We start from the raw sequence: 21647 nt of genomic DNA, 5'->3' as shown, positions 1-21647 counted from the left end.
CGAAAATCGCGGCGGTGACGGCGGCCCCTAAGCAGCTCCAGGCGCCCATTCCGGGGAGGGAGGGGGAAGCCCGGCCGCGAGCGGAGGGGAGGGCGGGGAGGGGGAGGACGAGGGGGGCTTAGTCATTTCCCCGCTCCAGCCCGCGCCCGCCCGAGCGCGCACTCACGGCCGCTCTCCCTCCTCGCTCCGCAGCCGCGGCCCATGGAGCCCGCCGGCCCGGCCCCCGGCCGCCTCGGGCCGCTGCTCCTGCTGCTGATCGCTGCGTCCTGCACCTGTACAGGTAAGCACCCCTCCACCCCGCCACCGCTGCTGTCCCCCAAACTGCGGTCTCAGGCCTCCCAGACCGTCCCTGGGAGCCACTCGGCTGTCAGCATTAATAGGGGTAGAGATGCCTGTAACCAGGGTTACAGATTCGAAAACTGAGGCCAAGAGAGGGCCAGCGACTTGCCCAAGGTCACACAGCCAAGGATGGAACCTCGTGTCCTCCTTCTCTGACCGTGTGCCACTGTGCTGGGCACTGGGACATACCCAGATGAGTTGCTTCACCTGTCCCCTGCCCAGCTGGGAGGGGGACGCAGGCTGTCAGCAGCTTTTGGAGCAGGGCTGCCCTGGCTTCCTTAGGAGCTCTCTCTCAGGTTTTCCACAGGTTTGCTTTCAGGGTCTGAGGGAAGGGGGTGGGGGCAGAGGTCTTCCAGGTATTGCCTGGGATGGGACAGAAACAGGCTCTTGCAATTTGGGAAGGGTGAGCATTCCCCGCGGTGCGCAGAGTGAGACAGTGTTAGCGTGTGTGTGTGTGTGTGTGTGTGTGTGTGTCCAGGAGAAAGAAGGCCGTTGTAACCCTGGGGTGAGCTCTGCGATCAACAGATCCTGATATGACAACACGGTGGCTTGTCCCTGTGGTTGCCAAAGCCTCTCTCCGATGGCCCTTCTCCTTGCTGTTCACCCCCCACCCCCACCCCACACGTCTTCCTGCCTTCCCCAGGCTGCCAGGCAGCTCCCTGCGGTTCAGGGGTTCCTGGGGCTATTACCTGTGGCTCTGAGCCGGTCTCGTTGTTGGCCTACATCAAACACCTGGCTGCCTCCCGCAGGCAGGCTCTGAAGGCTGGCATGTGTTCACCAAGGGGTGAGGTCACCATTCAGGAGTTCTGCTTCTTAAAGAGGTTTTGCAAAACCACCGGTCTCCTGGGAGAGTGAGGGTCACAAGAAATGGCAGTAAAGAGTATGGGTAGGGGAGAAGAAACGAGGATCTTGATTTTGGGCTTCTTGAAGCTGTGCTGTTGGCAGAGGGGGTCTCTGCACCTCCCTCCCTTGAGGAAAGAGGCAAAGATGAGCTCAGTATTCGCCTCCCCGCTTTTGCATTTGCCTGGAGACCGGGAACCATCTGAAAGCAGTGAGAAAGGGAGAATGAGCTAAGAGTGGGTGGAGGGAGAAGTGGGGGTAAACAGCTGCTCCTCTCTGCCCTGCAGTCTCCCCTGAACCCTGGGATCCACGTAGGCATCCCCACCTCCACCCCAGGGTCTTTGGGTTACAGCTAGGTCCTTGCTGGGCGGAAGAAAGCATTAGTATATTTCATATCTCTGGTGAGTGGCATCTCAGATCTGCTCCTTCCTGCCTGAGCTGGCCATGCACACCCTGCAAAGTCCCAGTCCCTGCCCTGTCGTCCTTCCTGGCCTGGAAATGCACGAGCGTCTCTCACACGTGTTTCATTTTCCTAAAGCAGGGAACGGGGCCTAACTTAATTGCTAAATGTCTGCTCCAGACCCTTCTCCAACTAGGACCCTGTGGCTCAGTTTCTGGCAAATGAGCGGTAACGCTGGTTAACAAGTGTTTAGGTGGCCAGCCTGCCTTTCCCAGGGCACTGTCTGGGAACACCACCACCCTTCTTATGAGGGAATCTCTCCCTTTTGTCTATAAAAACAATCTATAAAATGGTAAAGATTAGGCCATAAAACTTCCGTTCCAATCCATTCAGCATCAATAGCCTGAAAAAGTGGGAGCAGCAGAGGGGCCAAGATTAACTTTGAAATAAATAAATCTTAGGAGGTGAGAATAAATTTCTTGGCTGCGGGTGGTGAGGAAGGGATGGGATGTCACTCTCACAGCTGAAGCTTCCCAGCATCCTTCACTCCGTGCTCAGAGGGGTCCTGGTCACACTCGGGGCCCTGGCCCCGAATTCACCTGTGTGGCTGCAAGATGGGGCTTCAGGCCCCTTCCTCAGTTGATCTAAGAGTGAAATATGACAAAACCGAATGGAGAGGCGGGGCAGAAGGACAGAAAGGTAGAAGGGGGCAGCTGTGCAATTTTCTCAGAAAATGGATTTGTTTGGGTAAGAAACTCAAAGGTCAGGCTTAGGAAGGCAGCTCTGGATTGAATGACTGCTAGTGTCTCGGGCCCAACTGTCTGCCTGGGAGGGGTCACATGGTCACTGTTTGGCGGGGAGCTGGTCACAGGAGTCCTGGTGTTTGGGGGAGGAAGGGGAAGGAGTTTCTAAAGATTGCTTTCAGTGCAAATGCTGCCAAAGGGAAATTCTCAAAAGATGCCGGTGAAGTCACCAACCTGTGTTCTCGGAGCCGATGTGAAGCTTGTTTCTTAAAACAGCGTCGCTGAGGGAGATTCTGAGACTGGGAGAAGGGCAGGGACAGGGACTTGGGGACACCCGGGCGGACTGATGCCAGAGCAGCCGCAGCACGAGAAACAGAACCTTCTGGCTCCTGTCTTGTCTTCCCTGGGTCTCGGGACGTCACCTACTGGGCCGACTTCCAGTGAACTTCCATTTACTCCTTGCTCTGGCCTGGAGAAGGCAAGGCCAAGTTGGGGTTCACACTTTGAGGGACGGCTGGGCCCTCTAGTGAAGCTCTGGCCTTTTGATAGAGGGTGGCGGGCTGATGCCTCCTCTGTACTTTCCTAAGTGGTGAAGTTAATCTCACTTCCTCTTTCACAAGAAGAGAAGAGTGGGGAGGGGCTTGAGCCCTCCTGGGCCCAGGCGACTGGAAGGTCTTAAAGGCACGTGTGCTCCGGGTACTTCTGCCCATTAATCATTCCTTTCCCATCCCCATGGAGACTCAGGGTGTGATTCACTCCTCAACTTGCAGTCTACTCCGCACGTGTGAAGTCCTGATGTGAACCATGTGTTGAGAGAAGCGAGGAGGCCCAGTCTTCTTTGCCTGGGGACTGCATCCCAGACTGTCTGCTGATGGCCTATCTGCACCATCTCACCCATCAGCAAACACAGGCTGGGTTGGCTGTTATCACCATTTTGCAGATAAGGCAAATAGAGTCCAAAACTGGAGAGGTCTCGTGTCCAAGACAGGGAGACTGGATTTTGAATACCGCCGGCCTCCTGGCTGTGCCATCTGAAAGAACACGTTCACGCTGGTATAATCAGTGTCACTTAGTCCAAGCGGGAGGGAGCCAGGGGGACCCCCCTCTAGGCTTCGGTGGAAGTTTGTAGAAAGGTTCCCCCTGGAGCAGAAGTGTTTCACTGAGTCACAGCCACTTCTCTGAAAATACACGGGCGATGGCAACACTGACAGCCCCTTGGCCCTCACAAATGACAGCTCAGGGGAGTGATGTGACTCCCAGCAGAGCCCCCCATCTGGGCTGCCGGGCTCTGGAGCCCCCAGCGCTGGAATATTCCTGCTTGCATCTCTCTGCCTGGTGCCCTTTGCAACAGATGGAGAGGGGGTGTGTGAGAGGAAGGCAGTCTAAAAGTGTTGTGAAGATCCCACACTCACTCGCTCGCTCGCGGCTTCCAATGGCTCCGTGTGACAGGTTATTTTTTTATTTGTAGTCTCGGACTGACGGAAGGTTCCCCCCAGCCCCTTCTCGTTAAGTGTGCTCAGATTTCTGGCCTGCCAACACAGCTCAGATCTCTCAAAACTGTTGAGTGGGTCCACATTTCTTCTAAAAAAGAAACTGTCCCAGGGCCTTCTTCCGTGACAGGCCTTATTTCTCAGCCACATGTCATCCAAAAAGCCCCAACCTGTTTGAGACGCTGCTAGGTAACCAGGCGTCCTTTCTGCAGGCCAGAGCTTTCCTGGCCACTCGAGCGTCTCGGCACCTGCAAGACCTTGAGCAATCCCACAGTTGTGGAATCCCCATTCAGACCCTACTTACTTCCGTTTTCCCCAAACTTATGAACGGGAGGCTTTTGGTTTGTGTAACACCCATTTCCCTGGCATAACCCAGTTTGGGGAACGCTTTTCTACAAATCCATGCCTTTAGCTAAACTCAAATAGGTGCCTCTGCTTACACGATTCCTGCCGTCAGAGATGCCCTTCCCTGTGCCTCCTTGTCCCCTTGCGTCCGAACCCTACTCCTCTTTCCTAGTTCGGTTTATGCTGCCCCGTGCTCCAAGGGATCTCTTCCTGCTCTGAGCTCTCCCCCCGGATGTCACCTGCCCGTCTGAGGCTTCCCATTGCTTTCTCCTTCTTCTGTCATGCTGCGAGTGCATGCTTAACTCCAGCGCCTGATTGCACGGTGGTCCTGCAACTGTAGCGATCGTTAACTTGGCCCCTCTGTGTGGAGACACAGCTAGCCTAGTGCTGAGTCACAGGCTCGGAACCAGACCCCTGAGGGTGAGTCCAGCAAAACTACCTGCTTGGACAACTTACTGAACTCTGCGTCTGGGTTTCCCTCTCTGTGGAACAAAAATGACACCAACAACTCTATTTGGAGGAGTAAGTCACTCACTGTGTGGGGAATGCTGGGAGCTGTGCCTGGCGCGTTGTGAGTGCTCAGCACACACTAGCCAGTGTCGTAATCGTCAGTTTTGTTTTACTTGGATTTTCTCATCCATAAAAGCAGGCCACACTCTCAAAAAGCACCCAGCACAGCTCCCGGTGCAGACTGGGTGCTGGTAAGGGAGTGAATGTCTTCGGTCTGAGGTTTTTTTCCTGCAGCTTTTATGCCGGCGGGGGTTGGACACGTTGAGCAGGAACCCGAGCTGGGTGATTTAATTGTCTGTTGGTAGGGCTGCGCGCTGTGGGCACAGCTTGCCTCTAGGTGTCTCTGTCTCTATCCGCAGGTCTGGAATGGTAGGTTCCCGAGCCCAGGAAGCCGTAGGGGGCCTGAGAGAGCTGTCAGTCCTCTCATCCAGCACCTCACTGTGCTGCAAGAACACTGCGGCGGGGAGGGGAAGGGACTGGCGGGCTCACGCAGCAGATCGGTGGCAACGTGTGGCTGGGAGGCCAAGCCAAACCCCCTGCCGTTCAGGCCAAGGGTTTTTAAAACTGGGATGTGCTAAAAGTTTCCATCGTGAAAGCTGGAGAGCTGACAGGATCCCGGATTCCATGGGAAAACACAAGTAACAATGGGAGCCATCTTTTTGGGCCACTTACAGGGCCCAACACTTGGTGTGTATGGCCCCAGTGGTACTCACAGCTACCCTGGGTAGTGCTCCCGCAGTGGCCATCAGATCTACGTGACCAATGTGGAAATGAACCTCAGAGAGGTGGTGCGACTTGCCCAAGGCCACACAGCAAGTGGCAGAGTCAGGATGACAACCCAGATCAGCCCATGCAGTTAACTGGACATCACCCACCCAGTGTGACAGGTGGGGGAACTGTGCCCAGGGGTGCCAGCCTCTTGCTTTCATGGCACACCTTTCATGTTTCTGTCAATCAGTGTATCCTCCCGGAGGCAGCAGATGTTCCCAAGATGGGTTTCCGTCCTGTCCTGGAGAAGGAAGCATCTATTTTCACAGCTGAAGCTTCCTTCCTGTTAACTTGGGCGTTCCTGGGCAGGTCTTCTGCTGGAGCCCTGTGCAGGGTGAATCTTCCTTGCCAGGTGTCCTGCCAGGCCCTCAGCCCGGAGGGATGCAAAACAGCTAAGGTGGAAGTCGGAAAGGATACAGAATGGGTCTCTGTGTCTGTGAGATTTCCCTGTGCATCCATGTGGGGGCGCAGGGTGTTAGATGGCTGCAGATTAGCAGCGGGAGCTGCAGGCCATCAGGTGGCTGAGCAGGATCGGGAGGCAGAGTGGAAGCAGGAGTGAGCGTGAGCTTCCAGCCAGAGAGGGTAGGTGCGGACACCAGGGCCTCTCTGCTGTCCCGTCCTCCAAGGGCACGTGCCCTCCAGAAAGGGAAGCCCAGGGTAGACCAAGATGAGCCTTGAGTCCGTGTTTTCTCTTTCTCTTTTTATCTTGGAAAATTCCAAATATACACAAATGAGAAGGAATGGGGGAGGGGCCCCAGCTCCTGATCTGCCATTGTTTTCACCTACCCTCACCTTGCTGAGGGTGGGGGTTGGGGGGACATCTTAAAGCACATGCTAGAGATCGGGCAGCATTTCATCCATTCAGTCCTTTGACGTGTGTTGTCTGGTCCTCACACTGGGCCAAACAGCATGGATCCTGCATCCGCATTTTACAGACACGGCCCCTGAGGCTCCCTAAAGCCAAGATAGGCTCCTCCTGAGGTCACATAGGCAGTGAGAGTTAAAGCTGGCTCCAAGTTTACTCTTAGCCACCTTGGTGTCCTTCATATCATTATTTTAATTATAAATATTCAACACATTTTTCTGAGCATCTACTATGTTCCAGGGTTGGCTGTAGGTGCTGGGGGTACAACTGTGAACCAGACAGACACAAACACCTGCTCTTATGGAGCTGGCATTCTGATGGGGAAATAAAAATAGACCCAAGGAAACATTACGTCAGGCGAAGGCAAGTGCCATGAAGGCAACTGAAGCAGGGTGAGGGACTGCAGGGCTGGGCAGGGACAGAGGCAGAGGGAGCAGCTGTGGGAATATCAGGGGAAGAGCTTGCCACTCTGGAGGAACAGCAGGTGCAAAGGTCCTGAGGCTGGAATGTACTGGCTCTGTTCCAGGAAGAGAAAGGAGGCAGTGAGGCTGGAGTGAAGGGAAAGGGGGTGGGGGAGTTAGGAGAGGTCAGGGCCAGACCAGGTAGAATCTGATTGACTGAGTACGGGACACTCAAGTCAGACCATGTGATAGGATAATTACTCTGTACATTATCTCATTTAATCCTCGCCACAGTTCTGTAAAATGGGAACTATTAGTATATCCACTGGGCAGATGAAGAAACCGAGACTCAAGAGAGGTGAAGTGACTTGCCCAAGGTCACACAGCCTGTAAATGCAAAGCCAGGCTGTGAGCCCAGGCCCCTGAGTGCCGCAGCATCATCATTCCTTTCCTGCTTCCCCTCTGGCCCCTTCAGTCTCTTTCCCCGTGGGAACTAAGTGAATCAAATGCTCCTTGTTCCTGCTCCAGACTTCTCAGGGGTTCCCACTGGCCTTAGAGTAAAATCAAACTCCTTACCCATGAGGCATAGCATTTTCTGGATCACACCTACCTCTCCAGCCTCACCCCATACCTGACTGCCCTTCCTCATGGGTTACAGCCACAGCGGCCTTTCTGGTCTTCGTGTGCACCAACTGCTTTGCTGCCTCTGGGCCTTTGCACCTGCCGTTCTCTCCTACGGGAACACCTTCTCTGACCTTCCTTCCTGCAGTCTCACCTCCTCAGAGATGCCCTTCCCAACCACCTGAGTCTAAAAGAGGTTCCCCTCATTCACCATCATGGTATTCTTAGCCATTTCTGTATTGTCGCATTACTTGAGGCCTGTCTCCCTCAGGAGGATATAAGCTACATGAGAGTAGAGACTATGTTTTTTTCACTGCTGGGCCTCCTGGGACCTTAGCACAGGCCTGGCAGCAATGGGTGGTTAACACATTGGTTGAATGAAGAGAATACATGGGTACTAAGATCTCTGTTGTTGTTGTTTTCTTAAATCTTCACCCAAGGATGTGTTCGTTGATTTTTAGAGAGAGAGAAAGGGAGAGAGAAAGAGAGAGAGAGAGAGAGAGAAGAAAAAAAGACATTGATGTGAGAGAGAAATATCAATTTGTTGCTTCCCTTACATATCCCTACCAGGGATCAAACCTACAACATAGGTATGTGCCCTGACCAGGGATTGAACCCACAACCTTTTGGTATATGGGATGACGCTCCAACCAACTGAACCACCTAGCCAGAGAAAAGATCCCCATTTTAAGGAGGAAGCTCAGAGCCACAAGTCACAGAGACAGTTACCCTGGTCCAAACGCAGAGTGTTGCCCTAACTACTACCTAGTCCCTCTGCGGCCAGGGCCGGGAGCACAACACAGCTCCCTGCCCGCTGTGCTGACACAGGGTCCCTAACATATCAGGAAGTACAAAAATATTGGTGTTAGCTGGGCTGAGAGAGTTGGCCAAGAAGCCCCAGCATTTGTACGTAAAATTCTGGCTGCGCAAAACCACGTGCCCCTATGTGGACACCACAGGAAAATGAGCAGGCAGCCCATGCCACGTGACACAGGCAGTGCCACACTCGGCCGGGGTTTGGCTCGGCGGGCCCACTCAGGGTCCGGTTCCCCCGGAGGGTCCTCCATTGCACGAAGCCAGCTGGTGCTGTGGGTGAAGACGCAGGTAGAGTCAGATCGTGACCTTGGCCAAATGGCTGTGCTGACCTGAGCCTCAGTCTTGGCCTCTGTGAGACGGGTGTAGTGACTGCCCTGTCTTGCTGGGTCCCGGTAGAGGTTTGGTGAGGCCTGTCGTGCTGGTAATGCCGGAGTTCCACGCCTGTGAGCCATCGTTACTGTTACTGTTATTGTTGGGCGCTCATCATTTCATGGCTGGGGCTTGAAAGAGCAAGTGGAGTCCCCACTCTGTCACTTACCAGCCAGGAGGCCTGAAACCACTTGCTGCCCCTCTGGGCCTCAGTTTCCCCTTCTGTGAAGCAGAGGCTCAGCTTGGCTGCTCTCCTGCAGGTTCCTTCCTCCCCTGATGCTCCTGCCTACGTACCCGTCTGTCATTTGTCACGATGGCACCCCAGGGCCCTTCCCTAACAAGGCGGGCGGTGAAGTGGGCACACGCTTTGGGTCACGTACCCAACTGTGAATCCAGGATGTGCTGCTCACTGGTTGTGTGTTCTGGAGCTAGTGTCCTGCCCACTCTGGGCCTCAGTTTCCCCATCTATGGAACAGAAACACAACTACTATTTCCTCTCATATGGGACTGTTGAGGGTTAAGGGAATTAAGAGCCATGGAAAGTGCTTTTGCGAGCTGCAAAAAGCGCTATAAAAGGCATCAGTGAACAGTGTCAGCTTGGGGAGAAATCTCGTCCGGAGACTGTCTGCCACAGGCAGCAGAGTGAGCTGAAACCTTGGCAAATGCCATTTAGTAAATGCGTGTCGCTTTTAAGGGGGCCTTTATCTTGGCTGGGAAATGTGTGCGCGTCCTTGGCAGCCTGAGAATCCAAAAGCCTGAGCCGGAGGGGACCCCGTCACCCGGAGAAGCGGTTGTACACAAGCTCTGACGGCGGACAGCCTTGCCCCTGCCTCTCCCCTGCTTCTCGGGATCTCAGCTTCCTCGCCTGCAGGAAGGGGGTGGTGACAATGGCATTCGCCTCACCAGGCTGTGGTGACAGTTAAATGAGGGCTTCCCACTGTCTGGCCTCACCCACCCGCTGTACCCGCGAGGGCATGGCCGGGTAGACCCAGCCTGTCCTAGAGGAGCTGTTGGGCCTGGAGGTTGGAAAGACTCTGCCAGGGTTCTCAGTTTTGCCAGGCCTCAGTTTCTCCCTCTGCAGAATGGGGAGGTGGGAAGAAGATGCCTCGGTTGTTCAGGCACTCAGTACAGTGAGTGGGGGTGTTAGGGCTCCTGCCTGCTGCCCAAGCCTCATCTGTCCCCCTAGGCCCGGTAGGTACACAGGGCACGTACAGCTCACACATGGTGGTAGTTGTTCCCTCCTGCTTTGCAAACAGGGCCACACTGCAAGCAGTTCTTTGTCACCGCCAGGTCTTGTCTGAACCCAGCAAACCCTCCCCAGGGCCTTTGCCGCCCCACTGCTTCCCCCCTCACCCCTGCCGCCAACCCCCTGCTCTCAGGTCCTGTTCTGAGTGGTCTTGTGCATGCATCGGGGCAGAACTGGTTTCACCTCAGAGTGAACAGATTCTCCCACTAAAACCTGTGACCATGTGTCATACCCTTCACCCCAAGTTATCCGGGGTGTGGGCACAGCTGCCCGGTGTTGAGTGCCTCCTCTGTGCCAGGCACAGCGCCGAGGTCTTCATCTTCATTTCACCCAAAACTACCCTGGTGTTACTGCTATTAGTATCTTTATCATTATCGTCATCCCCATTCCACAGATGAGAAACCAGCAGTCCAGAGGGGTTAGACATACCCTAAGGTCTTTTAAATGGCAGCGTTAGAATCCAAACAAAAACATACATTCAGCCAATGCCTGGCACCGGTATAAACCTGGAGGGCACTGCATGGAGCAAAGCTAAATCCTTACTCTCAGAGGGCTGATGGGTAAGTCTGGAGTGGGAAGGTGGACACTAAAGAGGTTAACAAATATGTAGTATGCTGGGTGGTGGGTGATAGGAGAAAAATAAAGCCAAGCAAGGGGCATTGGGCAAGAGGGTTGTGTTTTATGCAGGTGGCCAGGGAAGGCCTCTCAGGCCTGAAGGAGGCGAGGGAGCCAGTATGTAGGTGGATCAGAGTGTGGGGCAGAGGCAATGGCCAGTGTAAAGGCCCTGAGGTGAGAGGGGACCTGGCATGCCCGGGAGCAAGGCTGTAGGGTCCTGGGTGCCGCTGGAAGGATTCTGGGTCTCCCTTTGAGTGCAGTGGGGCCTGCAGGAGGGTTTGGGGCGGAGGAAGGATGTTACCTGGCTTATATCTCAGGCTGTTCTGGCTGCTGGGGAGTATGTGTTGGACAGAGGTGGGGTGGAGGGGGGAGGCCGGTTTAGAAACTGAGACAAGGGTCCAGGTGAGGGATGGTGGTGCGGGACAGGTGGTAAGAAGAGAGCAGAGCCCTGGCCGGTGTGGCTCACGGTTGGAGCGTTGTCCCGTAACTGAAAGGCTGCAGGGTCCATCCCCAGTCAGGGTACATACCTAGACTGTGGGTGCATCCCCAGTCCAGTGCGGGCGTGTGCGACCCCTGGTCCTGGCACCTAAGACCCCTGGTCCTGATGCGCATCCCCGGTCTGGGTGCATACGGAGGCAATCAATCACCGCTTCTCTCCCATCAGTGTTTCTCTCCCCCTTCCTCTCTCTCTAAAAAAGCAAATGGAAATGTCCTCAGGTGGGGATTTAAAGAAAGGGCGAGATCAGAGTCTGACCAACTCTTGGAAGCTGAGCTGGCAGGGTCTGCCGACAGATGGGACATGCGGGAGAGGGGAGCTGAGAAATGTCCGGTTTTCAGTCCTGCTCTGCTGACCGCTGACCCTCTAACCTGGGGCAGAGATGGTGGTGTCCCCTCGTTCACAGGTGAGGAAGTGGAGACTTAGGGAAAAGTGGCATTGCCAAGTCGCTCTGTCAGAAATGCGATGTGCTGTTCTCTGGCCCCAGAGGCCGAGCTTTAGACTGTGTTGGCCCCTTAAGAGTTTGCCTGCTTCATGGAGGGTCTCCTGGGGTCCTCCTTTCCCTGCAAGGATGTGGCACGGTGGCCAGCTCCCCGAGTCTCCTGGAGTGGGGGTGGAGGAGAGAGCACCCTGAGCCTGCTGGGCTCACCCCCACCTTATTTACAATGCCACACGTGTGCCCCCCTTTGTGGGTTCCAATGCAGGCGGTATCTTCCACAACACCTGTGGTATCTCCGCACGATGGGTTTGCACAGTTTTAGCAGTAGGCTGCTCCCAGTGCTGGCCTGTTGTTCAGATGGCAGCTGAAGCCTTCCTGCAGGGTGTCAGGTTAGCCCAGCCCCAGGCTGGTCCCATCCCGGCTGGCTCCCAGCCAATAAACATGTCCCAAAGACTCTGCCCTGGTCCCTGGATTGTCCAGGGCCCCTTTCTCCCCTCTGTACCTGTCCTAATGTGGTTTCTCCCTCCTGAAACACCATCCTCTCTCCCTAGCCTCTGTCAGCCTCAAGACCTAGCTCATGGGCCACCACCTCCAGGAAGTCATCCCAGATAATGCCCCTCTTCCAAGCCCCATCCCCAAACATTTTCTTGCTCACTGATCAGCCTGCACATGGTTGTTGCCCATGCCCAGGACTCTGCCCCACCTAGCTCTTACCCAGCTGTGGTGTGTGGCATCTAAGACAGGGACTGGCAGCAGAGTGGGCTTTGAGGGGCATGAATGAATCAGTGTGAGTCCAGAGAAAATTCATTGCCTAGCTACGGCTGTGGGAGCCCTGATACACCTGCTTCAGAGCCCTGAGCTCCCTCGGGAACTGTGGGTCCACACAGCCATCACCCAGGCAGCCCCTCCGTGAATCAGCCCAGGGACCATCTGTCCCCCACCCAGAGTCGTGGGCTCCAGCAGGGCGGCTCCAAGCTGGCCTCTCACCGCTGTGCCCTGTGGCCACGCATAGTAAGCCTGTGTCAGTAAAGATTCGAGCCTCCTCTCAAGGCAGGAGCCTGTATCAGGTGCGTGCATGGCTGTGCCCACCAGAAGGATTTGAAAGAAGCATCCCTCCTACCCTCCTCCTCGCTACACCCTGGCATGTGGACAACGGTGCACACCGGCAGTGGGCCCACCCAGCTGGCATCCCTGCCCCCAGCACTGCGTCAGTGCACTCCCTCTCGCATCACACTCACGTGCACACCACTCCCGCCACACACAGGCCTCTCGGGGCACACACCCACCACACACACACTCGTGTACACATCTCACTCACATGCCTGTCTCTCCTGTGCTCCCTTCTCTGCAAGTGCATCCACAAGCACTGCCATGCTCACACCTGCCCAGACATCTGCTCACACCTTCGCAGACACACCCAGGCCACCTGCGACTCAGATACTCGTGCACACAGTTCACACCCCTTGTGCCCCTGTTCGCTGAACCACATTCAGACACACCGTGAGCTGCACTGTCACACATTTCTACACACGTGCATCGTCTTGTGCACACGCTCACCTGTGTGCATGCCCCCAGTTCCACCCATGCATTCATGTGTGAATGCTTGCACTCGACAACCCTCAGGCGCGTGTGTACACACTCCCTCAGCTGCTCTTTTTCGTTCCTGTGTGCATGCTCTCATCCACACGCCTGCATCTCACACTCACGCTCACACACAGTCATCAGATCTTAGGCAGCCCCTGAGGCGGTGCTGCTGTGCTCATGGGCTGACGCACCAGCAGCCCCCACACCCAGGATAGCTAGTGATGCTCCTGACTGTAGTCAGGGAAGGGGGTGTCAGCTCCCCCTGCTGTGCGGGCAGGCAGGGGTGTCATTCCAGCCATCTTGGGGTGCTGAGCCCCAGACAGGACCAGCGCTCCAGCCATGCCCCACACCTGGGCCTCGGGTTCCTTGTTGGTGGAAACCTGATGGGTGGCCTCCACCCAGTTCCAAGGCCCCTGCTTGGGGGCAATCGGCAGGCTCCCACGCAAGTGGCAGTGAGCGCTGGTTTGGGCAGCGCTGGCTCTTGGGAAATGGGCGTTTCAGCTTTGTCCTCTGTGCCCGAGGAGGTGGGCTTCTGCAGGAATCACAGCCAGGGGCCACGGTGGCCCTGTTTTCTCTCCAGCAACTTTAGGGTCTAAGTTGATTTGTTTTCCTGTTAGAAAAGCATCCATGCTTATTTTTTCACGTGTGATGAAAACTGTTTTCATTTTTTCTTAATCTGGAAAGCCACATATGAACACAGAAAACATATGTATATAATGAACCATCACGCTTGGAGACATATCTCACCCAGTCTCCAAACCTGATGGTCCATTCTCAGCCCCCTTCTCACCTCATCTCTTGCCCTCTGTGGCCTGGCTGTGGAAGGTGGGGAAGACTAGGGCAGGGGGAGCTGCAGGTCACCGGGGTGGGGTCGGAGATGCCAGCGGGAGTCACTTGTCTGAGGGGCTGGGGTTCGGCCCAAATGTAATCACTTGATCTATTTCTTTAAAGTCTGCCTTCTCTGCTCGTGAGCAAGTTCCACGAGGCCAAGGACAGAGCTGCCCCACAGCCCTTGCTCAGCTCAGGGCCTGGCGCTCAACAGACTCCAGTAATTCATCACCGGCCGCCTCTGGGCTGTGGGCACCCGCGGCCCGTGGACATCGGGTGCCCCTCACAGCAAATACACAGGGCGGCAGCACCCACGGTGCTGACTCCTTTCGTCAGAAAACTTCCTCACGGGTTTTATTCATTCCTTTAATTTTTTCCCAAAGCAGTAAATGTTCACTGCGAGAGAGAGAGAAAGAGAGGCTTCAATATAGTATTTACTGTAGAGTAAGAAGAAAATGTGCCCCTCAGGCCCTACTTCCCAGACGTAACACCCTCAGCATCTAGCGTCCATCACTCTGGACAGTCCATCGGTAGGTCAGCCCGCACATGTTTACGGAGCATCTGCTCGGTGCCAAGCACTGGGTCCGGGGCCGAGGAAACAGTGGTGGACAGACAGACAGACACTTCTTGGAAGGGAGGGTCGTTCACACACTGAACACACACAGAGTGGGCAAGAGTAGGTTTACAGTTGTTCCCATGGAAAATGATACAATAATTAATGAATAATAATGCAACAAATAAACTCTGCATCACGTACTCACAACTGTGAACCTACCTTCGCCCCACCCGGGATGTAACACACATACTATGTGTATAGATTTTTATTATAGAATGGGATACTGTAAATATTTTTTAATATTCAGTTTAGAAAATCTCAAAGCTCCCCAAAATAGAAGGAAAAAAAGAAAAACCTATCAGCTTTGGATTCATGATCCAAAGAGGGCTGTGTGTGACAGCTTTGTCTAATACCTTGCAGCTGCTTATTCATACGCAGTTTTATTTTGCTTTATGAAGTCGAGAGTGTACTAAAACATAGTTTCCCTTCTTTTTATCGCACAAGTAATGCAAACGGAAAACATAAGACAAAATCCCTTGTAAATCTACTACTCACAGTTAATCACTGCTGATCTTTAATGTCATATATCTTTTTTGTCAAAGCCGGAAGTCTGGGATCACACTGGAAATGCCGCGCAGTGAGTCATCGTGAGTCCCTGGCGTGTCTCCGCCGGTCACTGCCGTCCCACAACGCCACTGCCGGGGCTGTGGGCCTGCCCTCGTGTGGGCTCAGCACCACAGCCTCGGCTGGTCCCCTTTCCTTGGACGTCAGGCTATTTCCATTTCTTCATTTTTATCAGAACCGAGTGAATGGAGCGGAATGTCTGTGCATAGCCTTAGTTCTCTGAGTATAATTTTACATTGTTTTGATTCACTCATATTTTAACTACATCAAAATGTTGATCTCGGTTGTCTTTGATGGTATTCTATGAGATCGTTATTTTGGGGTTTTTGTCACTATTTTGTTTTTATAGTTTTTTTCTCTAAACGCTTTGCAATGAACAGGTTTTATTTGCATAATCTCAACATCATTTAAAATTATGCCATGCAGAAACTTCCAGGTAACCACAGTTTTCATTACGATCGCCTTCCATGGTACCTGTAATTCCACCTGGGCACAGGCCACGATTCACCCAGCCATTCCCTATCATCGACCATTGGGTTTTTTCCCAACTTTTTAAGATCGTTATTCAGGAACCCCACTCCGGAGAGCTCTCACCCTTTTGGCACCTCCTGCCAGACTGCTTTCCCAAAAGGATGCTCCAGTTTCCACTCCCACCGCAGCATGTGACAAAGCCTGCCCAGCCATCCTCCTCTCCCAGAGGTGGACAGTTCAGGCCCCTGGACAGTCTCTCCATCTGCCAGGAGGGCAGGAGAGAGCAGGAAGTGGTTTTGTCAGTGATGCCAGCATGATGACCCCAGGCCCAGAACCGCAGGAGTGAGTTTTAACAAGCCCAGTGCCTAGAACAGAACCTGCAGAAAAAAAGAAAAAGCAAGCAAGCAGGGAAAAAACCCTCTGCTGCAAAAAAACACACACATGCACAGATTAAAATAATATTTGGCACTTACATCACACTTTTAAAATTCTCCAAACACTTTATAAACACCAGCTAATTAATTAAGCTGCCTAAGTCTGGCTGTGGTTGGTGGAGAGGACTTACAGTGAAGTGGGGTTGGGGCAGCCCTGCACAGCTCCAGATTCTGCAGCCGCCTGCCCGGTGTGACTGCAGGCCTGGACGTGCCACAGGGATAGCCCTGCTCACACGTGCACACGCCTGGCTCTGCAGCCTCCTCCTCTGCTCATACTGCTCCCCTCACAACCGCTGACTCACAGCCCCATGCGGTGTTATTGATAAAGATAATAATAACTGCCATGAATTATACGCATCGTCTGCAGGCAAGCCACTGTCCCAGGCCCCAGGCTTGCCTGTCAGCTCCATTAACAGACAAGGAAAGAGGCTCAGAGAGGGGATTTGCCCAGGAGTCCTCCTTCGCTCATTCATTCGTGGGTGCATTCAACAGGTTGTTACTGAGGGCCTGGTGTGTGCCGGACACCTGCAGACGGGGTTGGAGAGAGTCCCTTGTGAATCCTACATGTTGTTTGGGGGACATGACAGTCCAGAGAAAATCCAGTATATAAATAATGTGTCTGTCATCATAGTGGGAACAGAAACTAAAATTTGACCAGCATCCATGCAGCAGGCACCTATGTCCCAGCTGTGTCATGGTCCTCATGACTGTCATGAGGGGGTGGGGGCAGATGGCCACTGTATGGAAGGTGGAGGCCCAGGGAGGGCGGGTGCTGAGCTGGCTAGGGGGGGAACCCTGCTCTCCATGGGCCCGCTGGACCTGCCTGTGCTGCCTCCAGTGGCATTTCCAGTTCGTCCAGTCTCCAGCTGGAGTGCAGACCCACGGGGAATGCTCCTGGCTGGATGCTGTTGGCATTGTTGGTGCTGTCCCAGGTGTTTCTGGGTCACTGCTGGCTTCTGTTGGCCTCCTCTGTTGCCTCTCACACACCTGGCCACCAGTTGCACCCCGAGCCCCTGTCCTCTGTGGACTCTGCCCTGCATCTTCCAGGTCTGGCTGCCACTGAGTCACTGCTCACCTGCCATGAGAAAGGGACAATCCCTGGCCTAGGAGTCAGGGCTGGGACAACAGGCATGGGGATGAGAGGTCTGACCTGAGGCCCTGGGCTTCCCCAGTGAGCGCAGATAGAGTCCGTGGGCCTCCCTTCCCTCGGACACCCTGCCCCTGCCGGTGGGGTGGTGCCAGGCCACTGGCTGGTGGGCAAATGCACAAAGTCTCCCTCCTACCTGGCCAGAGCCAGAGAGGGCTGCTCAGGGCATCAGCTGCAGCCCTGTCTCATGTACAAGGCAGTGGTGGCCTAGGTCAGGACAGGACCGCATCACATTGTGGGTGAGGGAGCTCCCAGGCAGAGACCAGGTGGCCCTTCTGCACCTGTAACAGGCTGCCACCCCTCCATGTCTCCATGTCTCCATCTCTCTTATTCTCTCCTCCCCGCACTGTCTCCCTCATTCTCTTACTGTTTCTCCCTCTGCCTATCTCTGGAGAAAGAGGGAGAGAACTCTCTCCCCCTGCCCCAAGATCTTTATGGGGTCTTTTCTCCCCACTCCCACCTTCTTCAGAACCAGAGCCCTGGCTGTGACTAGCTCTGAGTGCCTGCAGTACATGTCCCAGTACCTTCACCTGCCTGTTCCCCCTCCTGGCTGTGTCCTCCCCTCCCCTCCCCATCTCCTCTGCCCAGAGTCTGCCTCATGTGCCCCAGTCCTCTCCAATTTGGGGCTCAGGTCCCCTCTCCCCACCACTGATCTCTAGGACTCCTCCCAGCTGCCCAGTCTAGAAGCCCTTGAGGCCCCAGCACGGCCTGGTTTATAGGACCATCAGCATCAGCGAGGGTTGGTTGAAGTGAAGTTTCAGAAACAGACCCTCCCTCATTTATGCATTGTATAATCACAGTAGCTTCCCCTGTGCCCAGCTTGGTGCTAAGTGACTTAAAACAGAGGACTAGGTGTGTCTACCCATTTTGTAGATAAGAAAACTGAGACCCAAAACCAATGGATAAACTAGGTTACATATAAACAAAAGGTGAGCCAGGTTTCAAACCATGTCAGGTGGCTTCAGAGACCAGATGTTTCATTTGGACACTGCCCTGGCCCAGGCTTGTTGGTCAGTCCTACCAGAGACACAGCGAAATGGGGTCATGTAACTGACGGATGAGGACACGAAGGCTGAGAGGACAGTGAAGGGACCTGCCCACCTAAGGGCAGCACTCACACTCATATGGTACATGGCAGTATCAAGTGCACTTACCAGAGTCCCCACTGGATTCTCTCGGTGGCCCTAGTGATGGCCAAGGTCACACGGTAGTCAGCCCTGAGCCACACCCAAGTCCTCCTACTTCACTATTTCACTACTTCACAGCCTGCAGGAGCCCTGGCTGCTGAGTCCAGCTTCCCTGCTGGAGGCCGGCTTCCTGGGCCAGGTTTGAAACAATAGCTAAACCCCCTAGATAGCCCCTCACACACACAAAGCTGCCACCCACCTCTGAGCCTTTGCCTGTTTTCTGCTAGGAAGGCTGTGCCCCTTCCTGCTGAATTCAGATTTGAATTCAGAGCCGAGCTCAGACATAACTCTTCCAGAGCGGGCTCGGGAGCTCAGACCCACCCTCTGCCCCATCACCTAACCTCTCTGTGCCTTGGTTCCATCTTTTATAATGGGCCCTCACATTGTAGGTTCACTGTAAAGGTTACATGTTTGATACATGCCATGTGTTGAGCTCAAGGCCCACTGTTTTTAATAAATATTTACAAAATCTACATTATCACAAATAGATTTAAAAAAATACCTTTTCTGTGTTTCCCTCCAGGAGGGGCAGGCGAGGAGCTGCGGGTGATTCAGCCTGAGAAGTCAGTGTCAGTGGCAGCTGGAGAGACGGCCACTCTGAGCTGCAGTGTGACCTCCATTTCCCCCGTGGGGCCTGTACAGTGGTTCAGGGGGACAGGGCCAGGCCGGGAGTTAATCTACAGTCAAAAAGGAGGCCACTCCCCCCGAGTAACAACTGCTGCAAACACCACAAGGAAAAACAACATGGACTTTTCCATCCGCATCAGCAACATCACCCCAGCAGACACTGGCACCTACTACTGTGTGAAGTTCCGCAAAGCAGAGCCTAACAACACGGAGCTCAAGTCTGGAGCAGGCACTCGGCTCACCGTGAGTGGTGAGTACAGAGTGGGACCCTTCGTCCCTGGTGTGTGACAAGTCAGAAGGAATGACCTCTGTTCTTTCAGCAACAACTAAGAACCAGGTGCAGTCATGGGTGCTTATAGTCAGGATCTGATTCCTGTTCTGATGTCACCCCTCCTGCAGGTCAGGGAAGTTGAGCCTCAGGCCCCATGGCTGGTAAAGGGTGGGAAAAGTCTGGAGCCTTCGTCTGCGTGGCTCCCCAGCCCTTAGTTCTAATCCTTAGGTCTAATCCTGTCCAGCCTCTTAGTTCTGGGGACGAGGGAACTGAAGGTCTGAGGGACTTGCCCATCACAAGGTCAGGCCTCACCCCTGCCTCCAGGGAGCGCTCCCCTCAGTGTGGCCAAGCCCCCCTCACTGACACTCACTGACACCCGCTGGGAGCCAGGCTCCGCCCTGGGTGCTGAGGGAGCTGCAGGGCACTGAGCAGGCAGAGCTCTTCTCCCACGAAGCTTCCTTCTCCTCCCTGCAGCTGGGAGAGACCCATGCAGGGCAGGGAGGGGGGACGTGTTTCTTTATTTCTTCCTCAGAAGCATCACAGGAGAAGACATCCCTAAGGGGCACAGCCTCCCTGTTTGCTCTGCCAGCCCTGCAGGGAGGAGGTGCCAGAGGTTGGGCACTCACTGTGGGTCTGTCTGATAAACCCCCTTTATTTCAGGGACCCGGTCACACTGTCACTTAGGGTCTGAGCAGAGTTGGGTCATCTCAGAATGTGCCTCACCCTGGGAAGAGGCTACCCACGTGGGTGGTTTGGGGGTCATTCCAGAAAGGCAGCAAAAATGCTTATTTAGGGTTTTCAGCCCAGGATCCTGAATCCTGGAATGTCAGCCCACAACAACCTTTAGACTATCCAGCCCAACTCCTCCTCTTCCATGCACAAATGGGAACCTGAGGCCAACAGGTGGCAGGGGCCTTGCCCACAGTCTCATGGCCAATGACTGAGGGGATTGTCCCAGAGCCCTAGCTGATTCCAGGCCAGCTACTTCTTTCCCCCGACTTTGGACACTCTTTCCATCAGAGAGCCTGGTACATGTAAGCACTCGATAAAAACGCATTAAAACAAACCATGAAACCTAGAACTAGCATTTCTCTGTTACATTGGTTTCCCAAAGGTTCACATGCTCCTCGCATCAGACCCTGAAGCCCAAGGTGCTTCAGAAATCCCCTCCCAGCCTTCAGCCCCATCCACATCCACAAGCAGCCCCATCAGCACCTACAGTTGCCCCTTCTTCACCTGCTGCCTCACCCTCCAGCATATGGAGACAGCATTGTTCATTGACAGTTTATTGATGGACATATGTTGTTTCCAACCTCTGGCTATTAGAACAGTGATGCAGGGGATAACCTTGTCCATGTGTCACTTGTCAAGAGGGAGATGCCCCCTGGAAGTGGCATTGCTATGTCAGAGGGTGTGTGCATTTTAACTTGTGTGGATATTGCCAAATTTCCTCCTAGACGTGGTAACAATGGAGTCTCTCTACAACCCCTGGACATAGGCAGGGAAGGTGGCTTTGCCCGAATTTTCAGATATTACAAGAGTTCCCTGATGGTGCATCCCTTGTATGGGTAATCACAGGTACTAAGTGGCTCCATCTCAGGTCTGCCGCCCCCTGGTAGATGCTCCTTCCTCTTCCCCAAGCTGCCTGCCCAGAGGACGCCCTGGGTGAGGAAGCGGGATGTGGGAGGGGCAGGAGCTATGTCTTTATCACAGCATTTACCTTAGAACCAGTGCAGTGAGGGTGGGGCCTCTGTTGCTTCTTTGACAAGTGAGGGCTCTGAGGCTCAGAAAGGAGACCTGACCTGAGCAGGATGAGGAGACAGGATTTGAACCCCAGGCACCCTGACTCACAGCCCCACTCTCTGCAATACCCCATGGTATTTGTCAACGTGTGCAAAAAGCTCCAGCCTCTCCTTTAAAATCTTGTGTTGTTCTGTTCTTCAGCAATAGGCATTAACATGGAAGTCCTGTGTGGGGACACGGAAATAGTTTCACAACCCAGAGGAGAAAGATGTTCAAGTGTCCTATGATGTGCTGACCCTGAGCCTGGGCTCAGCACACAAAAGGGTTCAGGAGGATTTCCCCTCTGTTGTGCTGTTTGTCCTTCACTGAGCACCCACAGGAACAGTCTGGGGACAGTGGCCTGGCTAGAGGATCACTAGGGGTCACTGTACCCCCAGCAACACCATGCATAGCAATCCAGGACCTGCAGACTGAGGATGAAGAGGGGGAAACATTTCCTAGAGGGCACTGGCCCCCAGGAGAGCAAGAGTTCATATTCTAGACCCAGTTGTCTGGAGCCCACGTCTTCTGTTTATTGGTACAGGATTCCCCAGGCCTGGGCACTCAGAGGTGACTGCTCCCTGCAGTTGCTTGAAGTCAAGAATCTCAGAGAGAACGGGAGAGGGGGTCAATGTCAGGCTCCTGTAGGTGGGACACCTGCCCTGTAGATGGACATGAAGCTCGGGGTCACAGGAAGTTTTGGGGACACACTGGCAGGCGACAAGACAGTCTCTCACCTATTTCCTCATCAGTACAATGGTGATAACCTTGGACTTGAGGAGAGTGGAAAGATTTGAGCACAAGGTACCACCTGCAGAAGTGGGTAATCCCAC

At 54.2% G+C, this 21647-nt stretch overlaps 1 protein-coding gene across 5 annotated transcripts in view; it reads left to right on the top strand.

Moving 5' to 3' along the window:
- The window catches only part of SIRPA (signal regulatory protein alpha), a 43748-nt gene that overhangs the window by 1500 nt on the left and 20601 nt on the right, over window positions 1–21647 (top strand). For all 5 annotated transcript variants that reach the window (XM_036009645.1, XM_036009643.1, XM_036009644.1 and 2 more), the window contains exons 2-3: window positions 193–280; window positions 18658–19011. In XM_036009645.1, coding sequence (XP_035865538.1) covers window positions 202–280; window positions 18658–19011 — 433 coding nt within the window. In that variant the 5' untranslated portion in view covers window positions 193–201. The remainder of the gene's footprint in view (window positions 1–192; window positions 281–18657; window positions 19012–21647) is intronic.

Source organism: Phyllostomus discolor, chromosome 9 (genome assembly GCF_004126475.2).
Source record: "Phyllostomus discolor isolate MPI-MPIP mPhyDis1 chromosome 9, mPhyDis1.pri.v3, whole genome shotgun sequence".
Lineage (NCBI taxonomy): Eukaryota > Metazoa > Chordata > Mammalia > Chiroptera > Phyllostomidae > Phyllostomus > Phyllostomus discolor.
The sequence above is the reverse complement of the archived record's forward strand: the minus strand, read 5'-3'. Positions and strand labels throughout refer to the sequence as shown.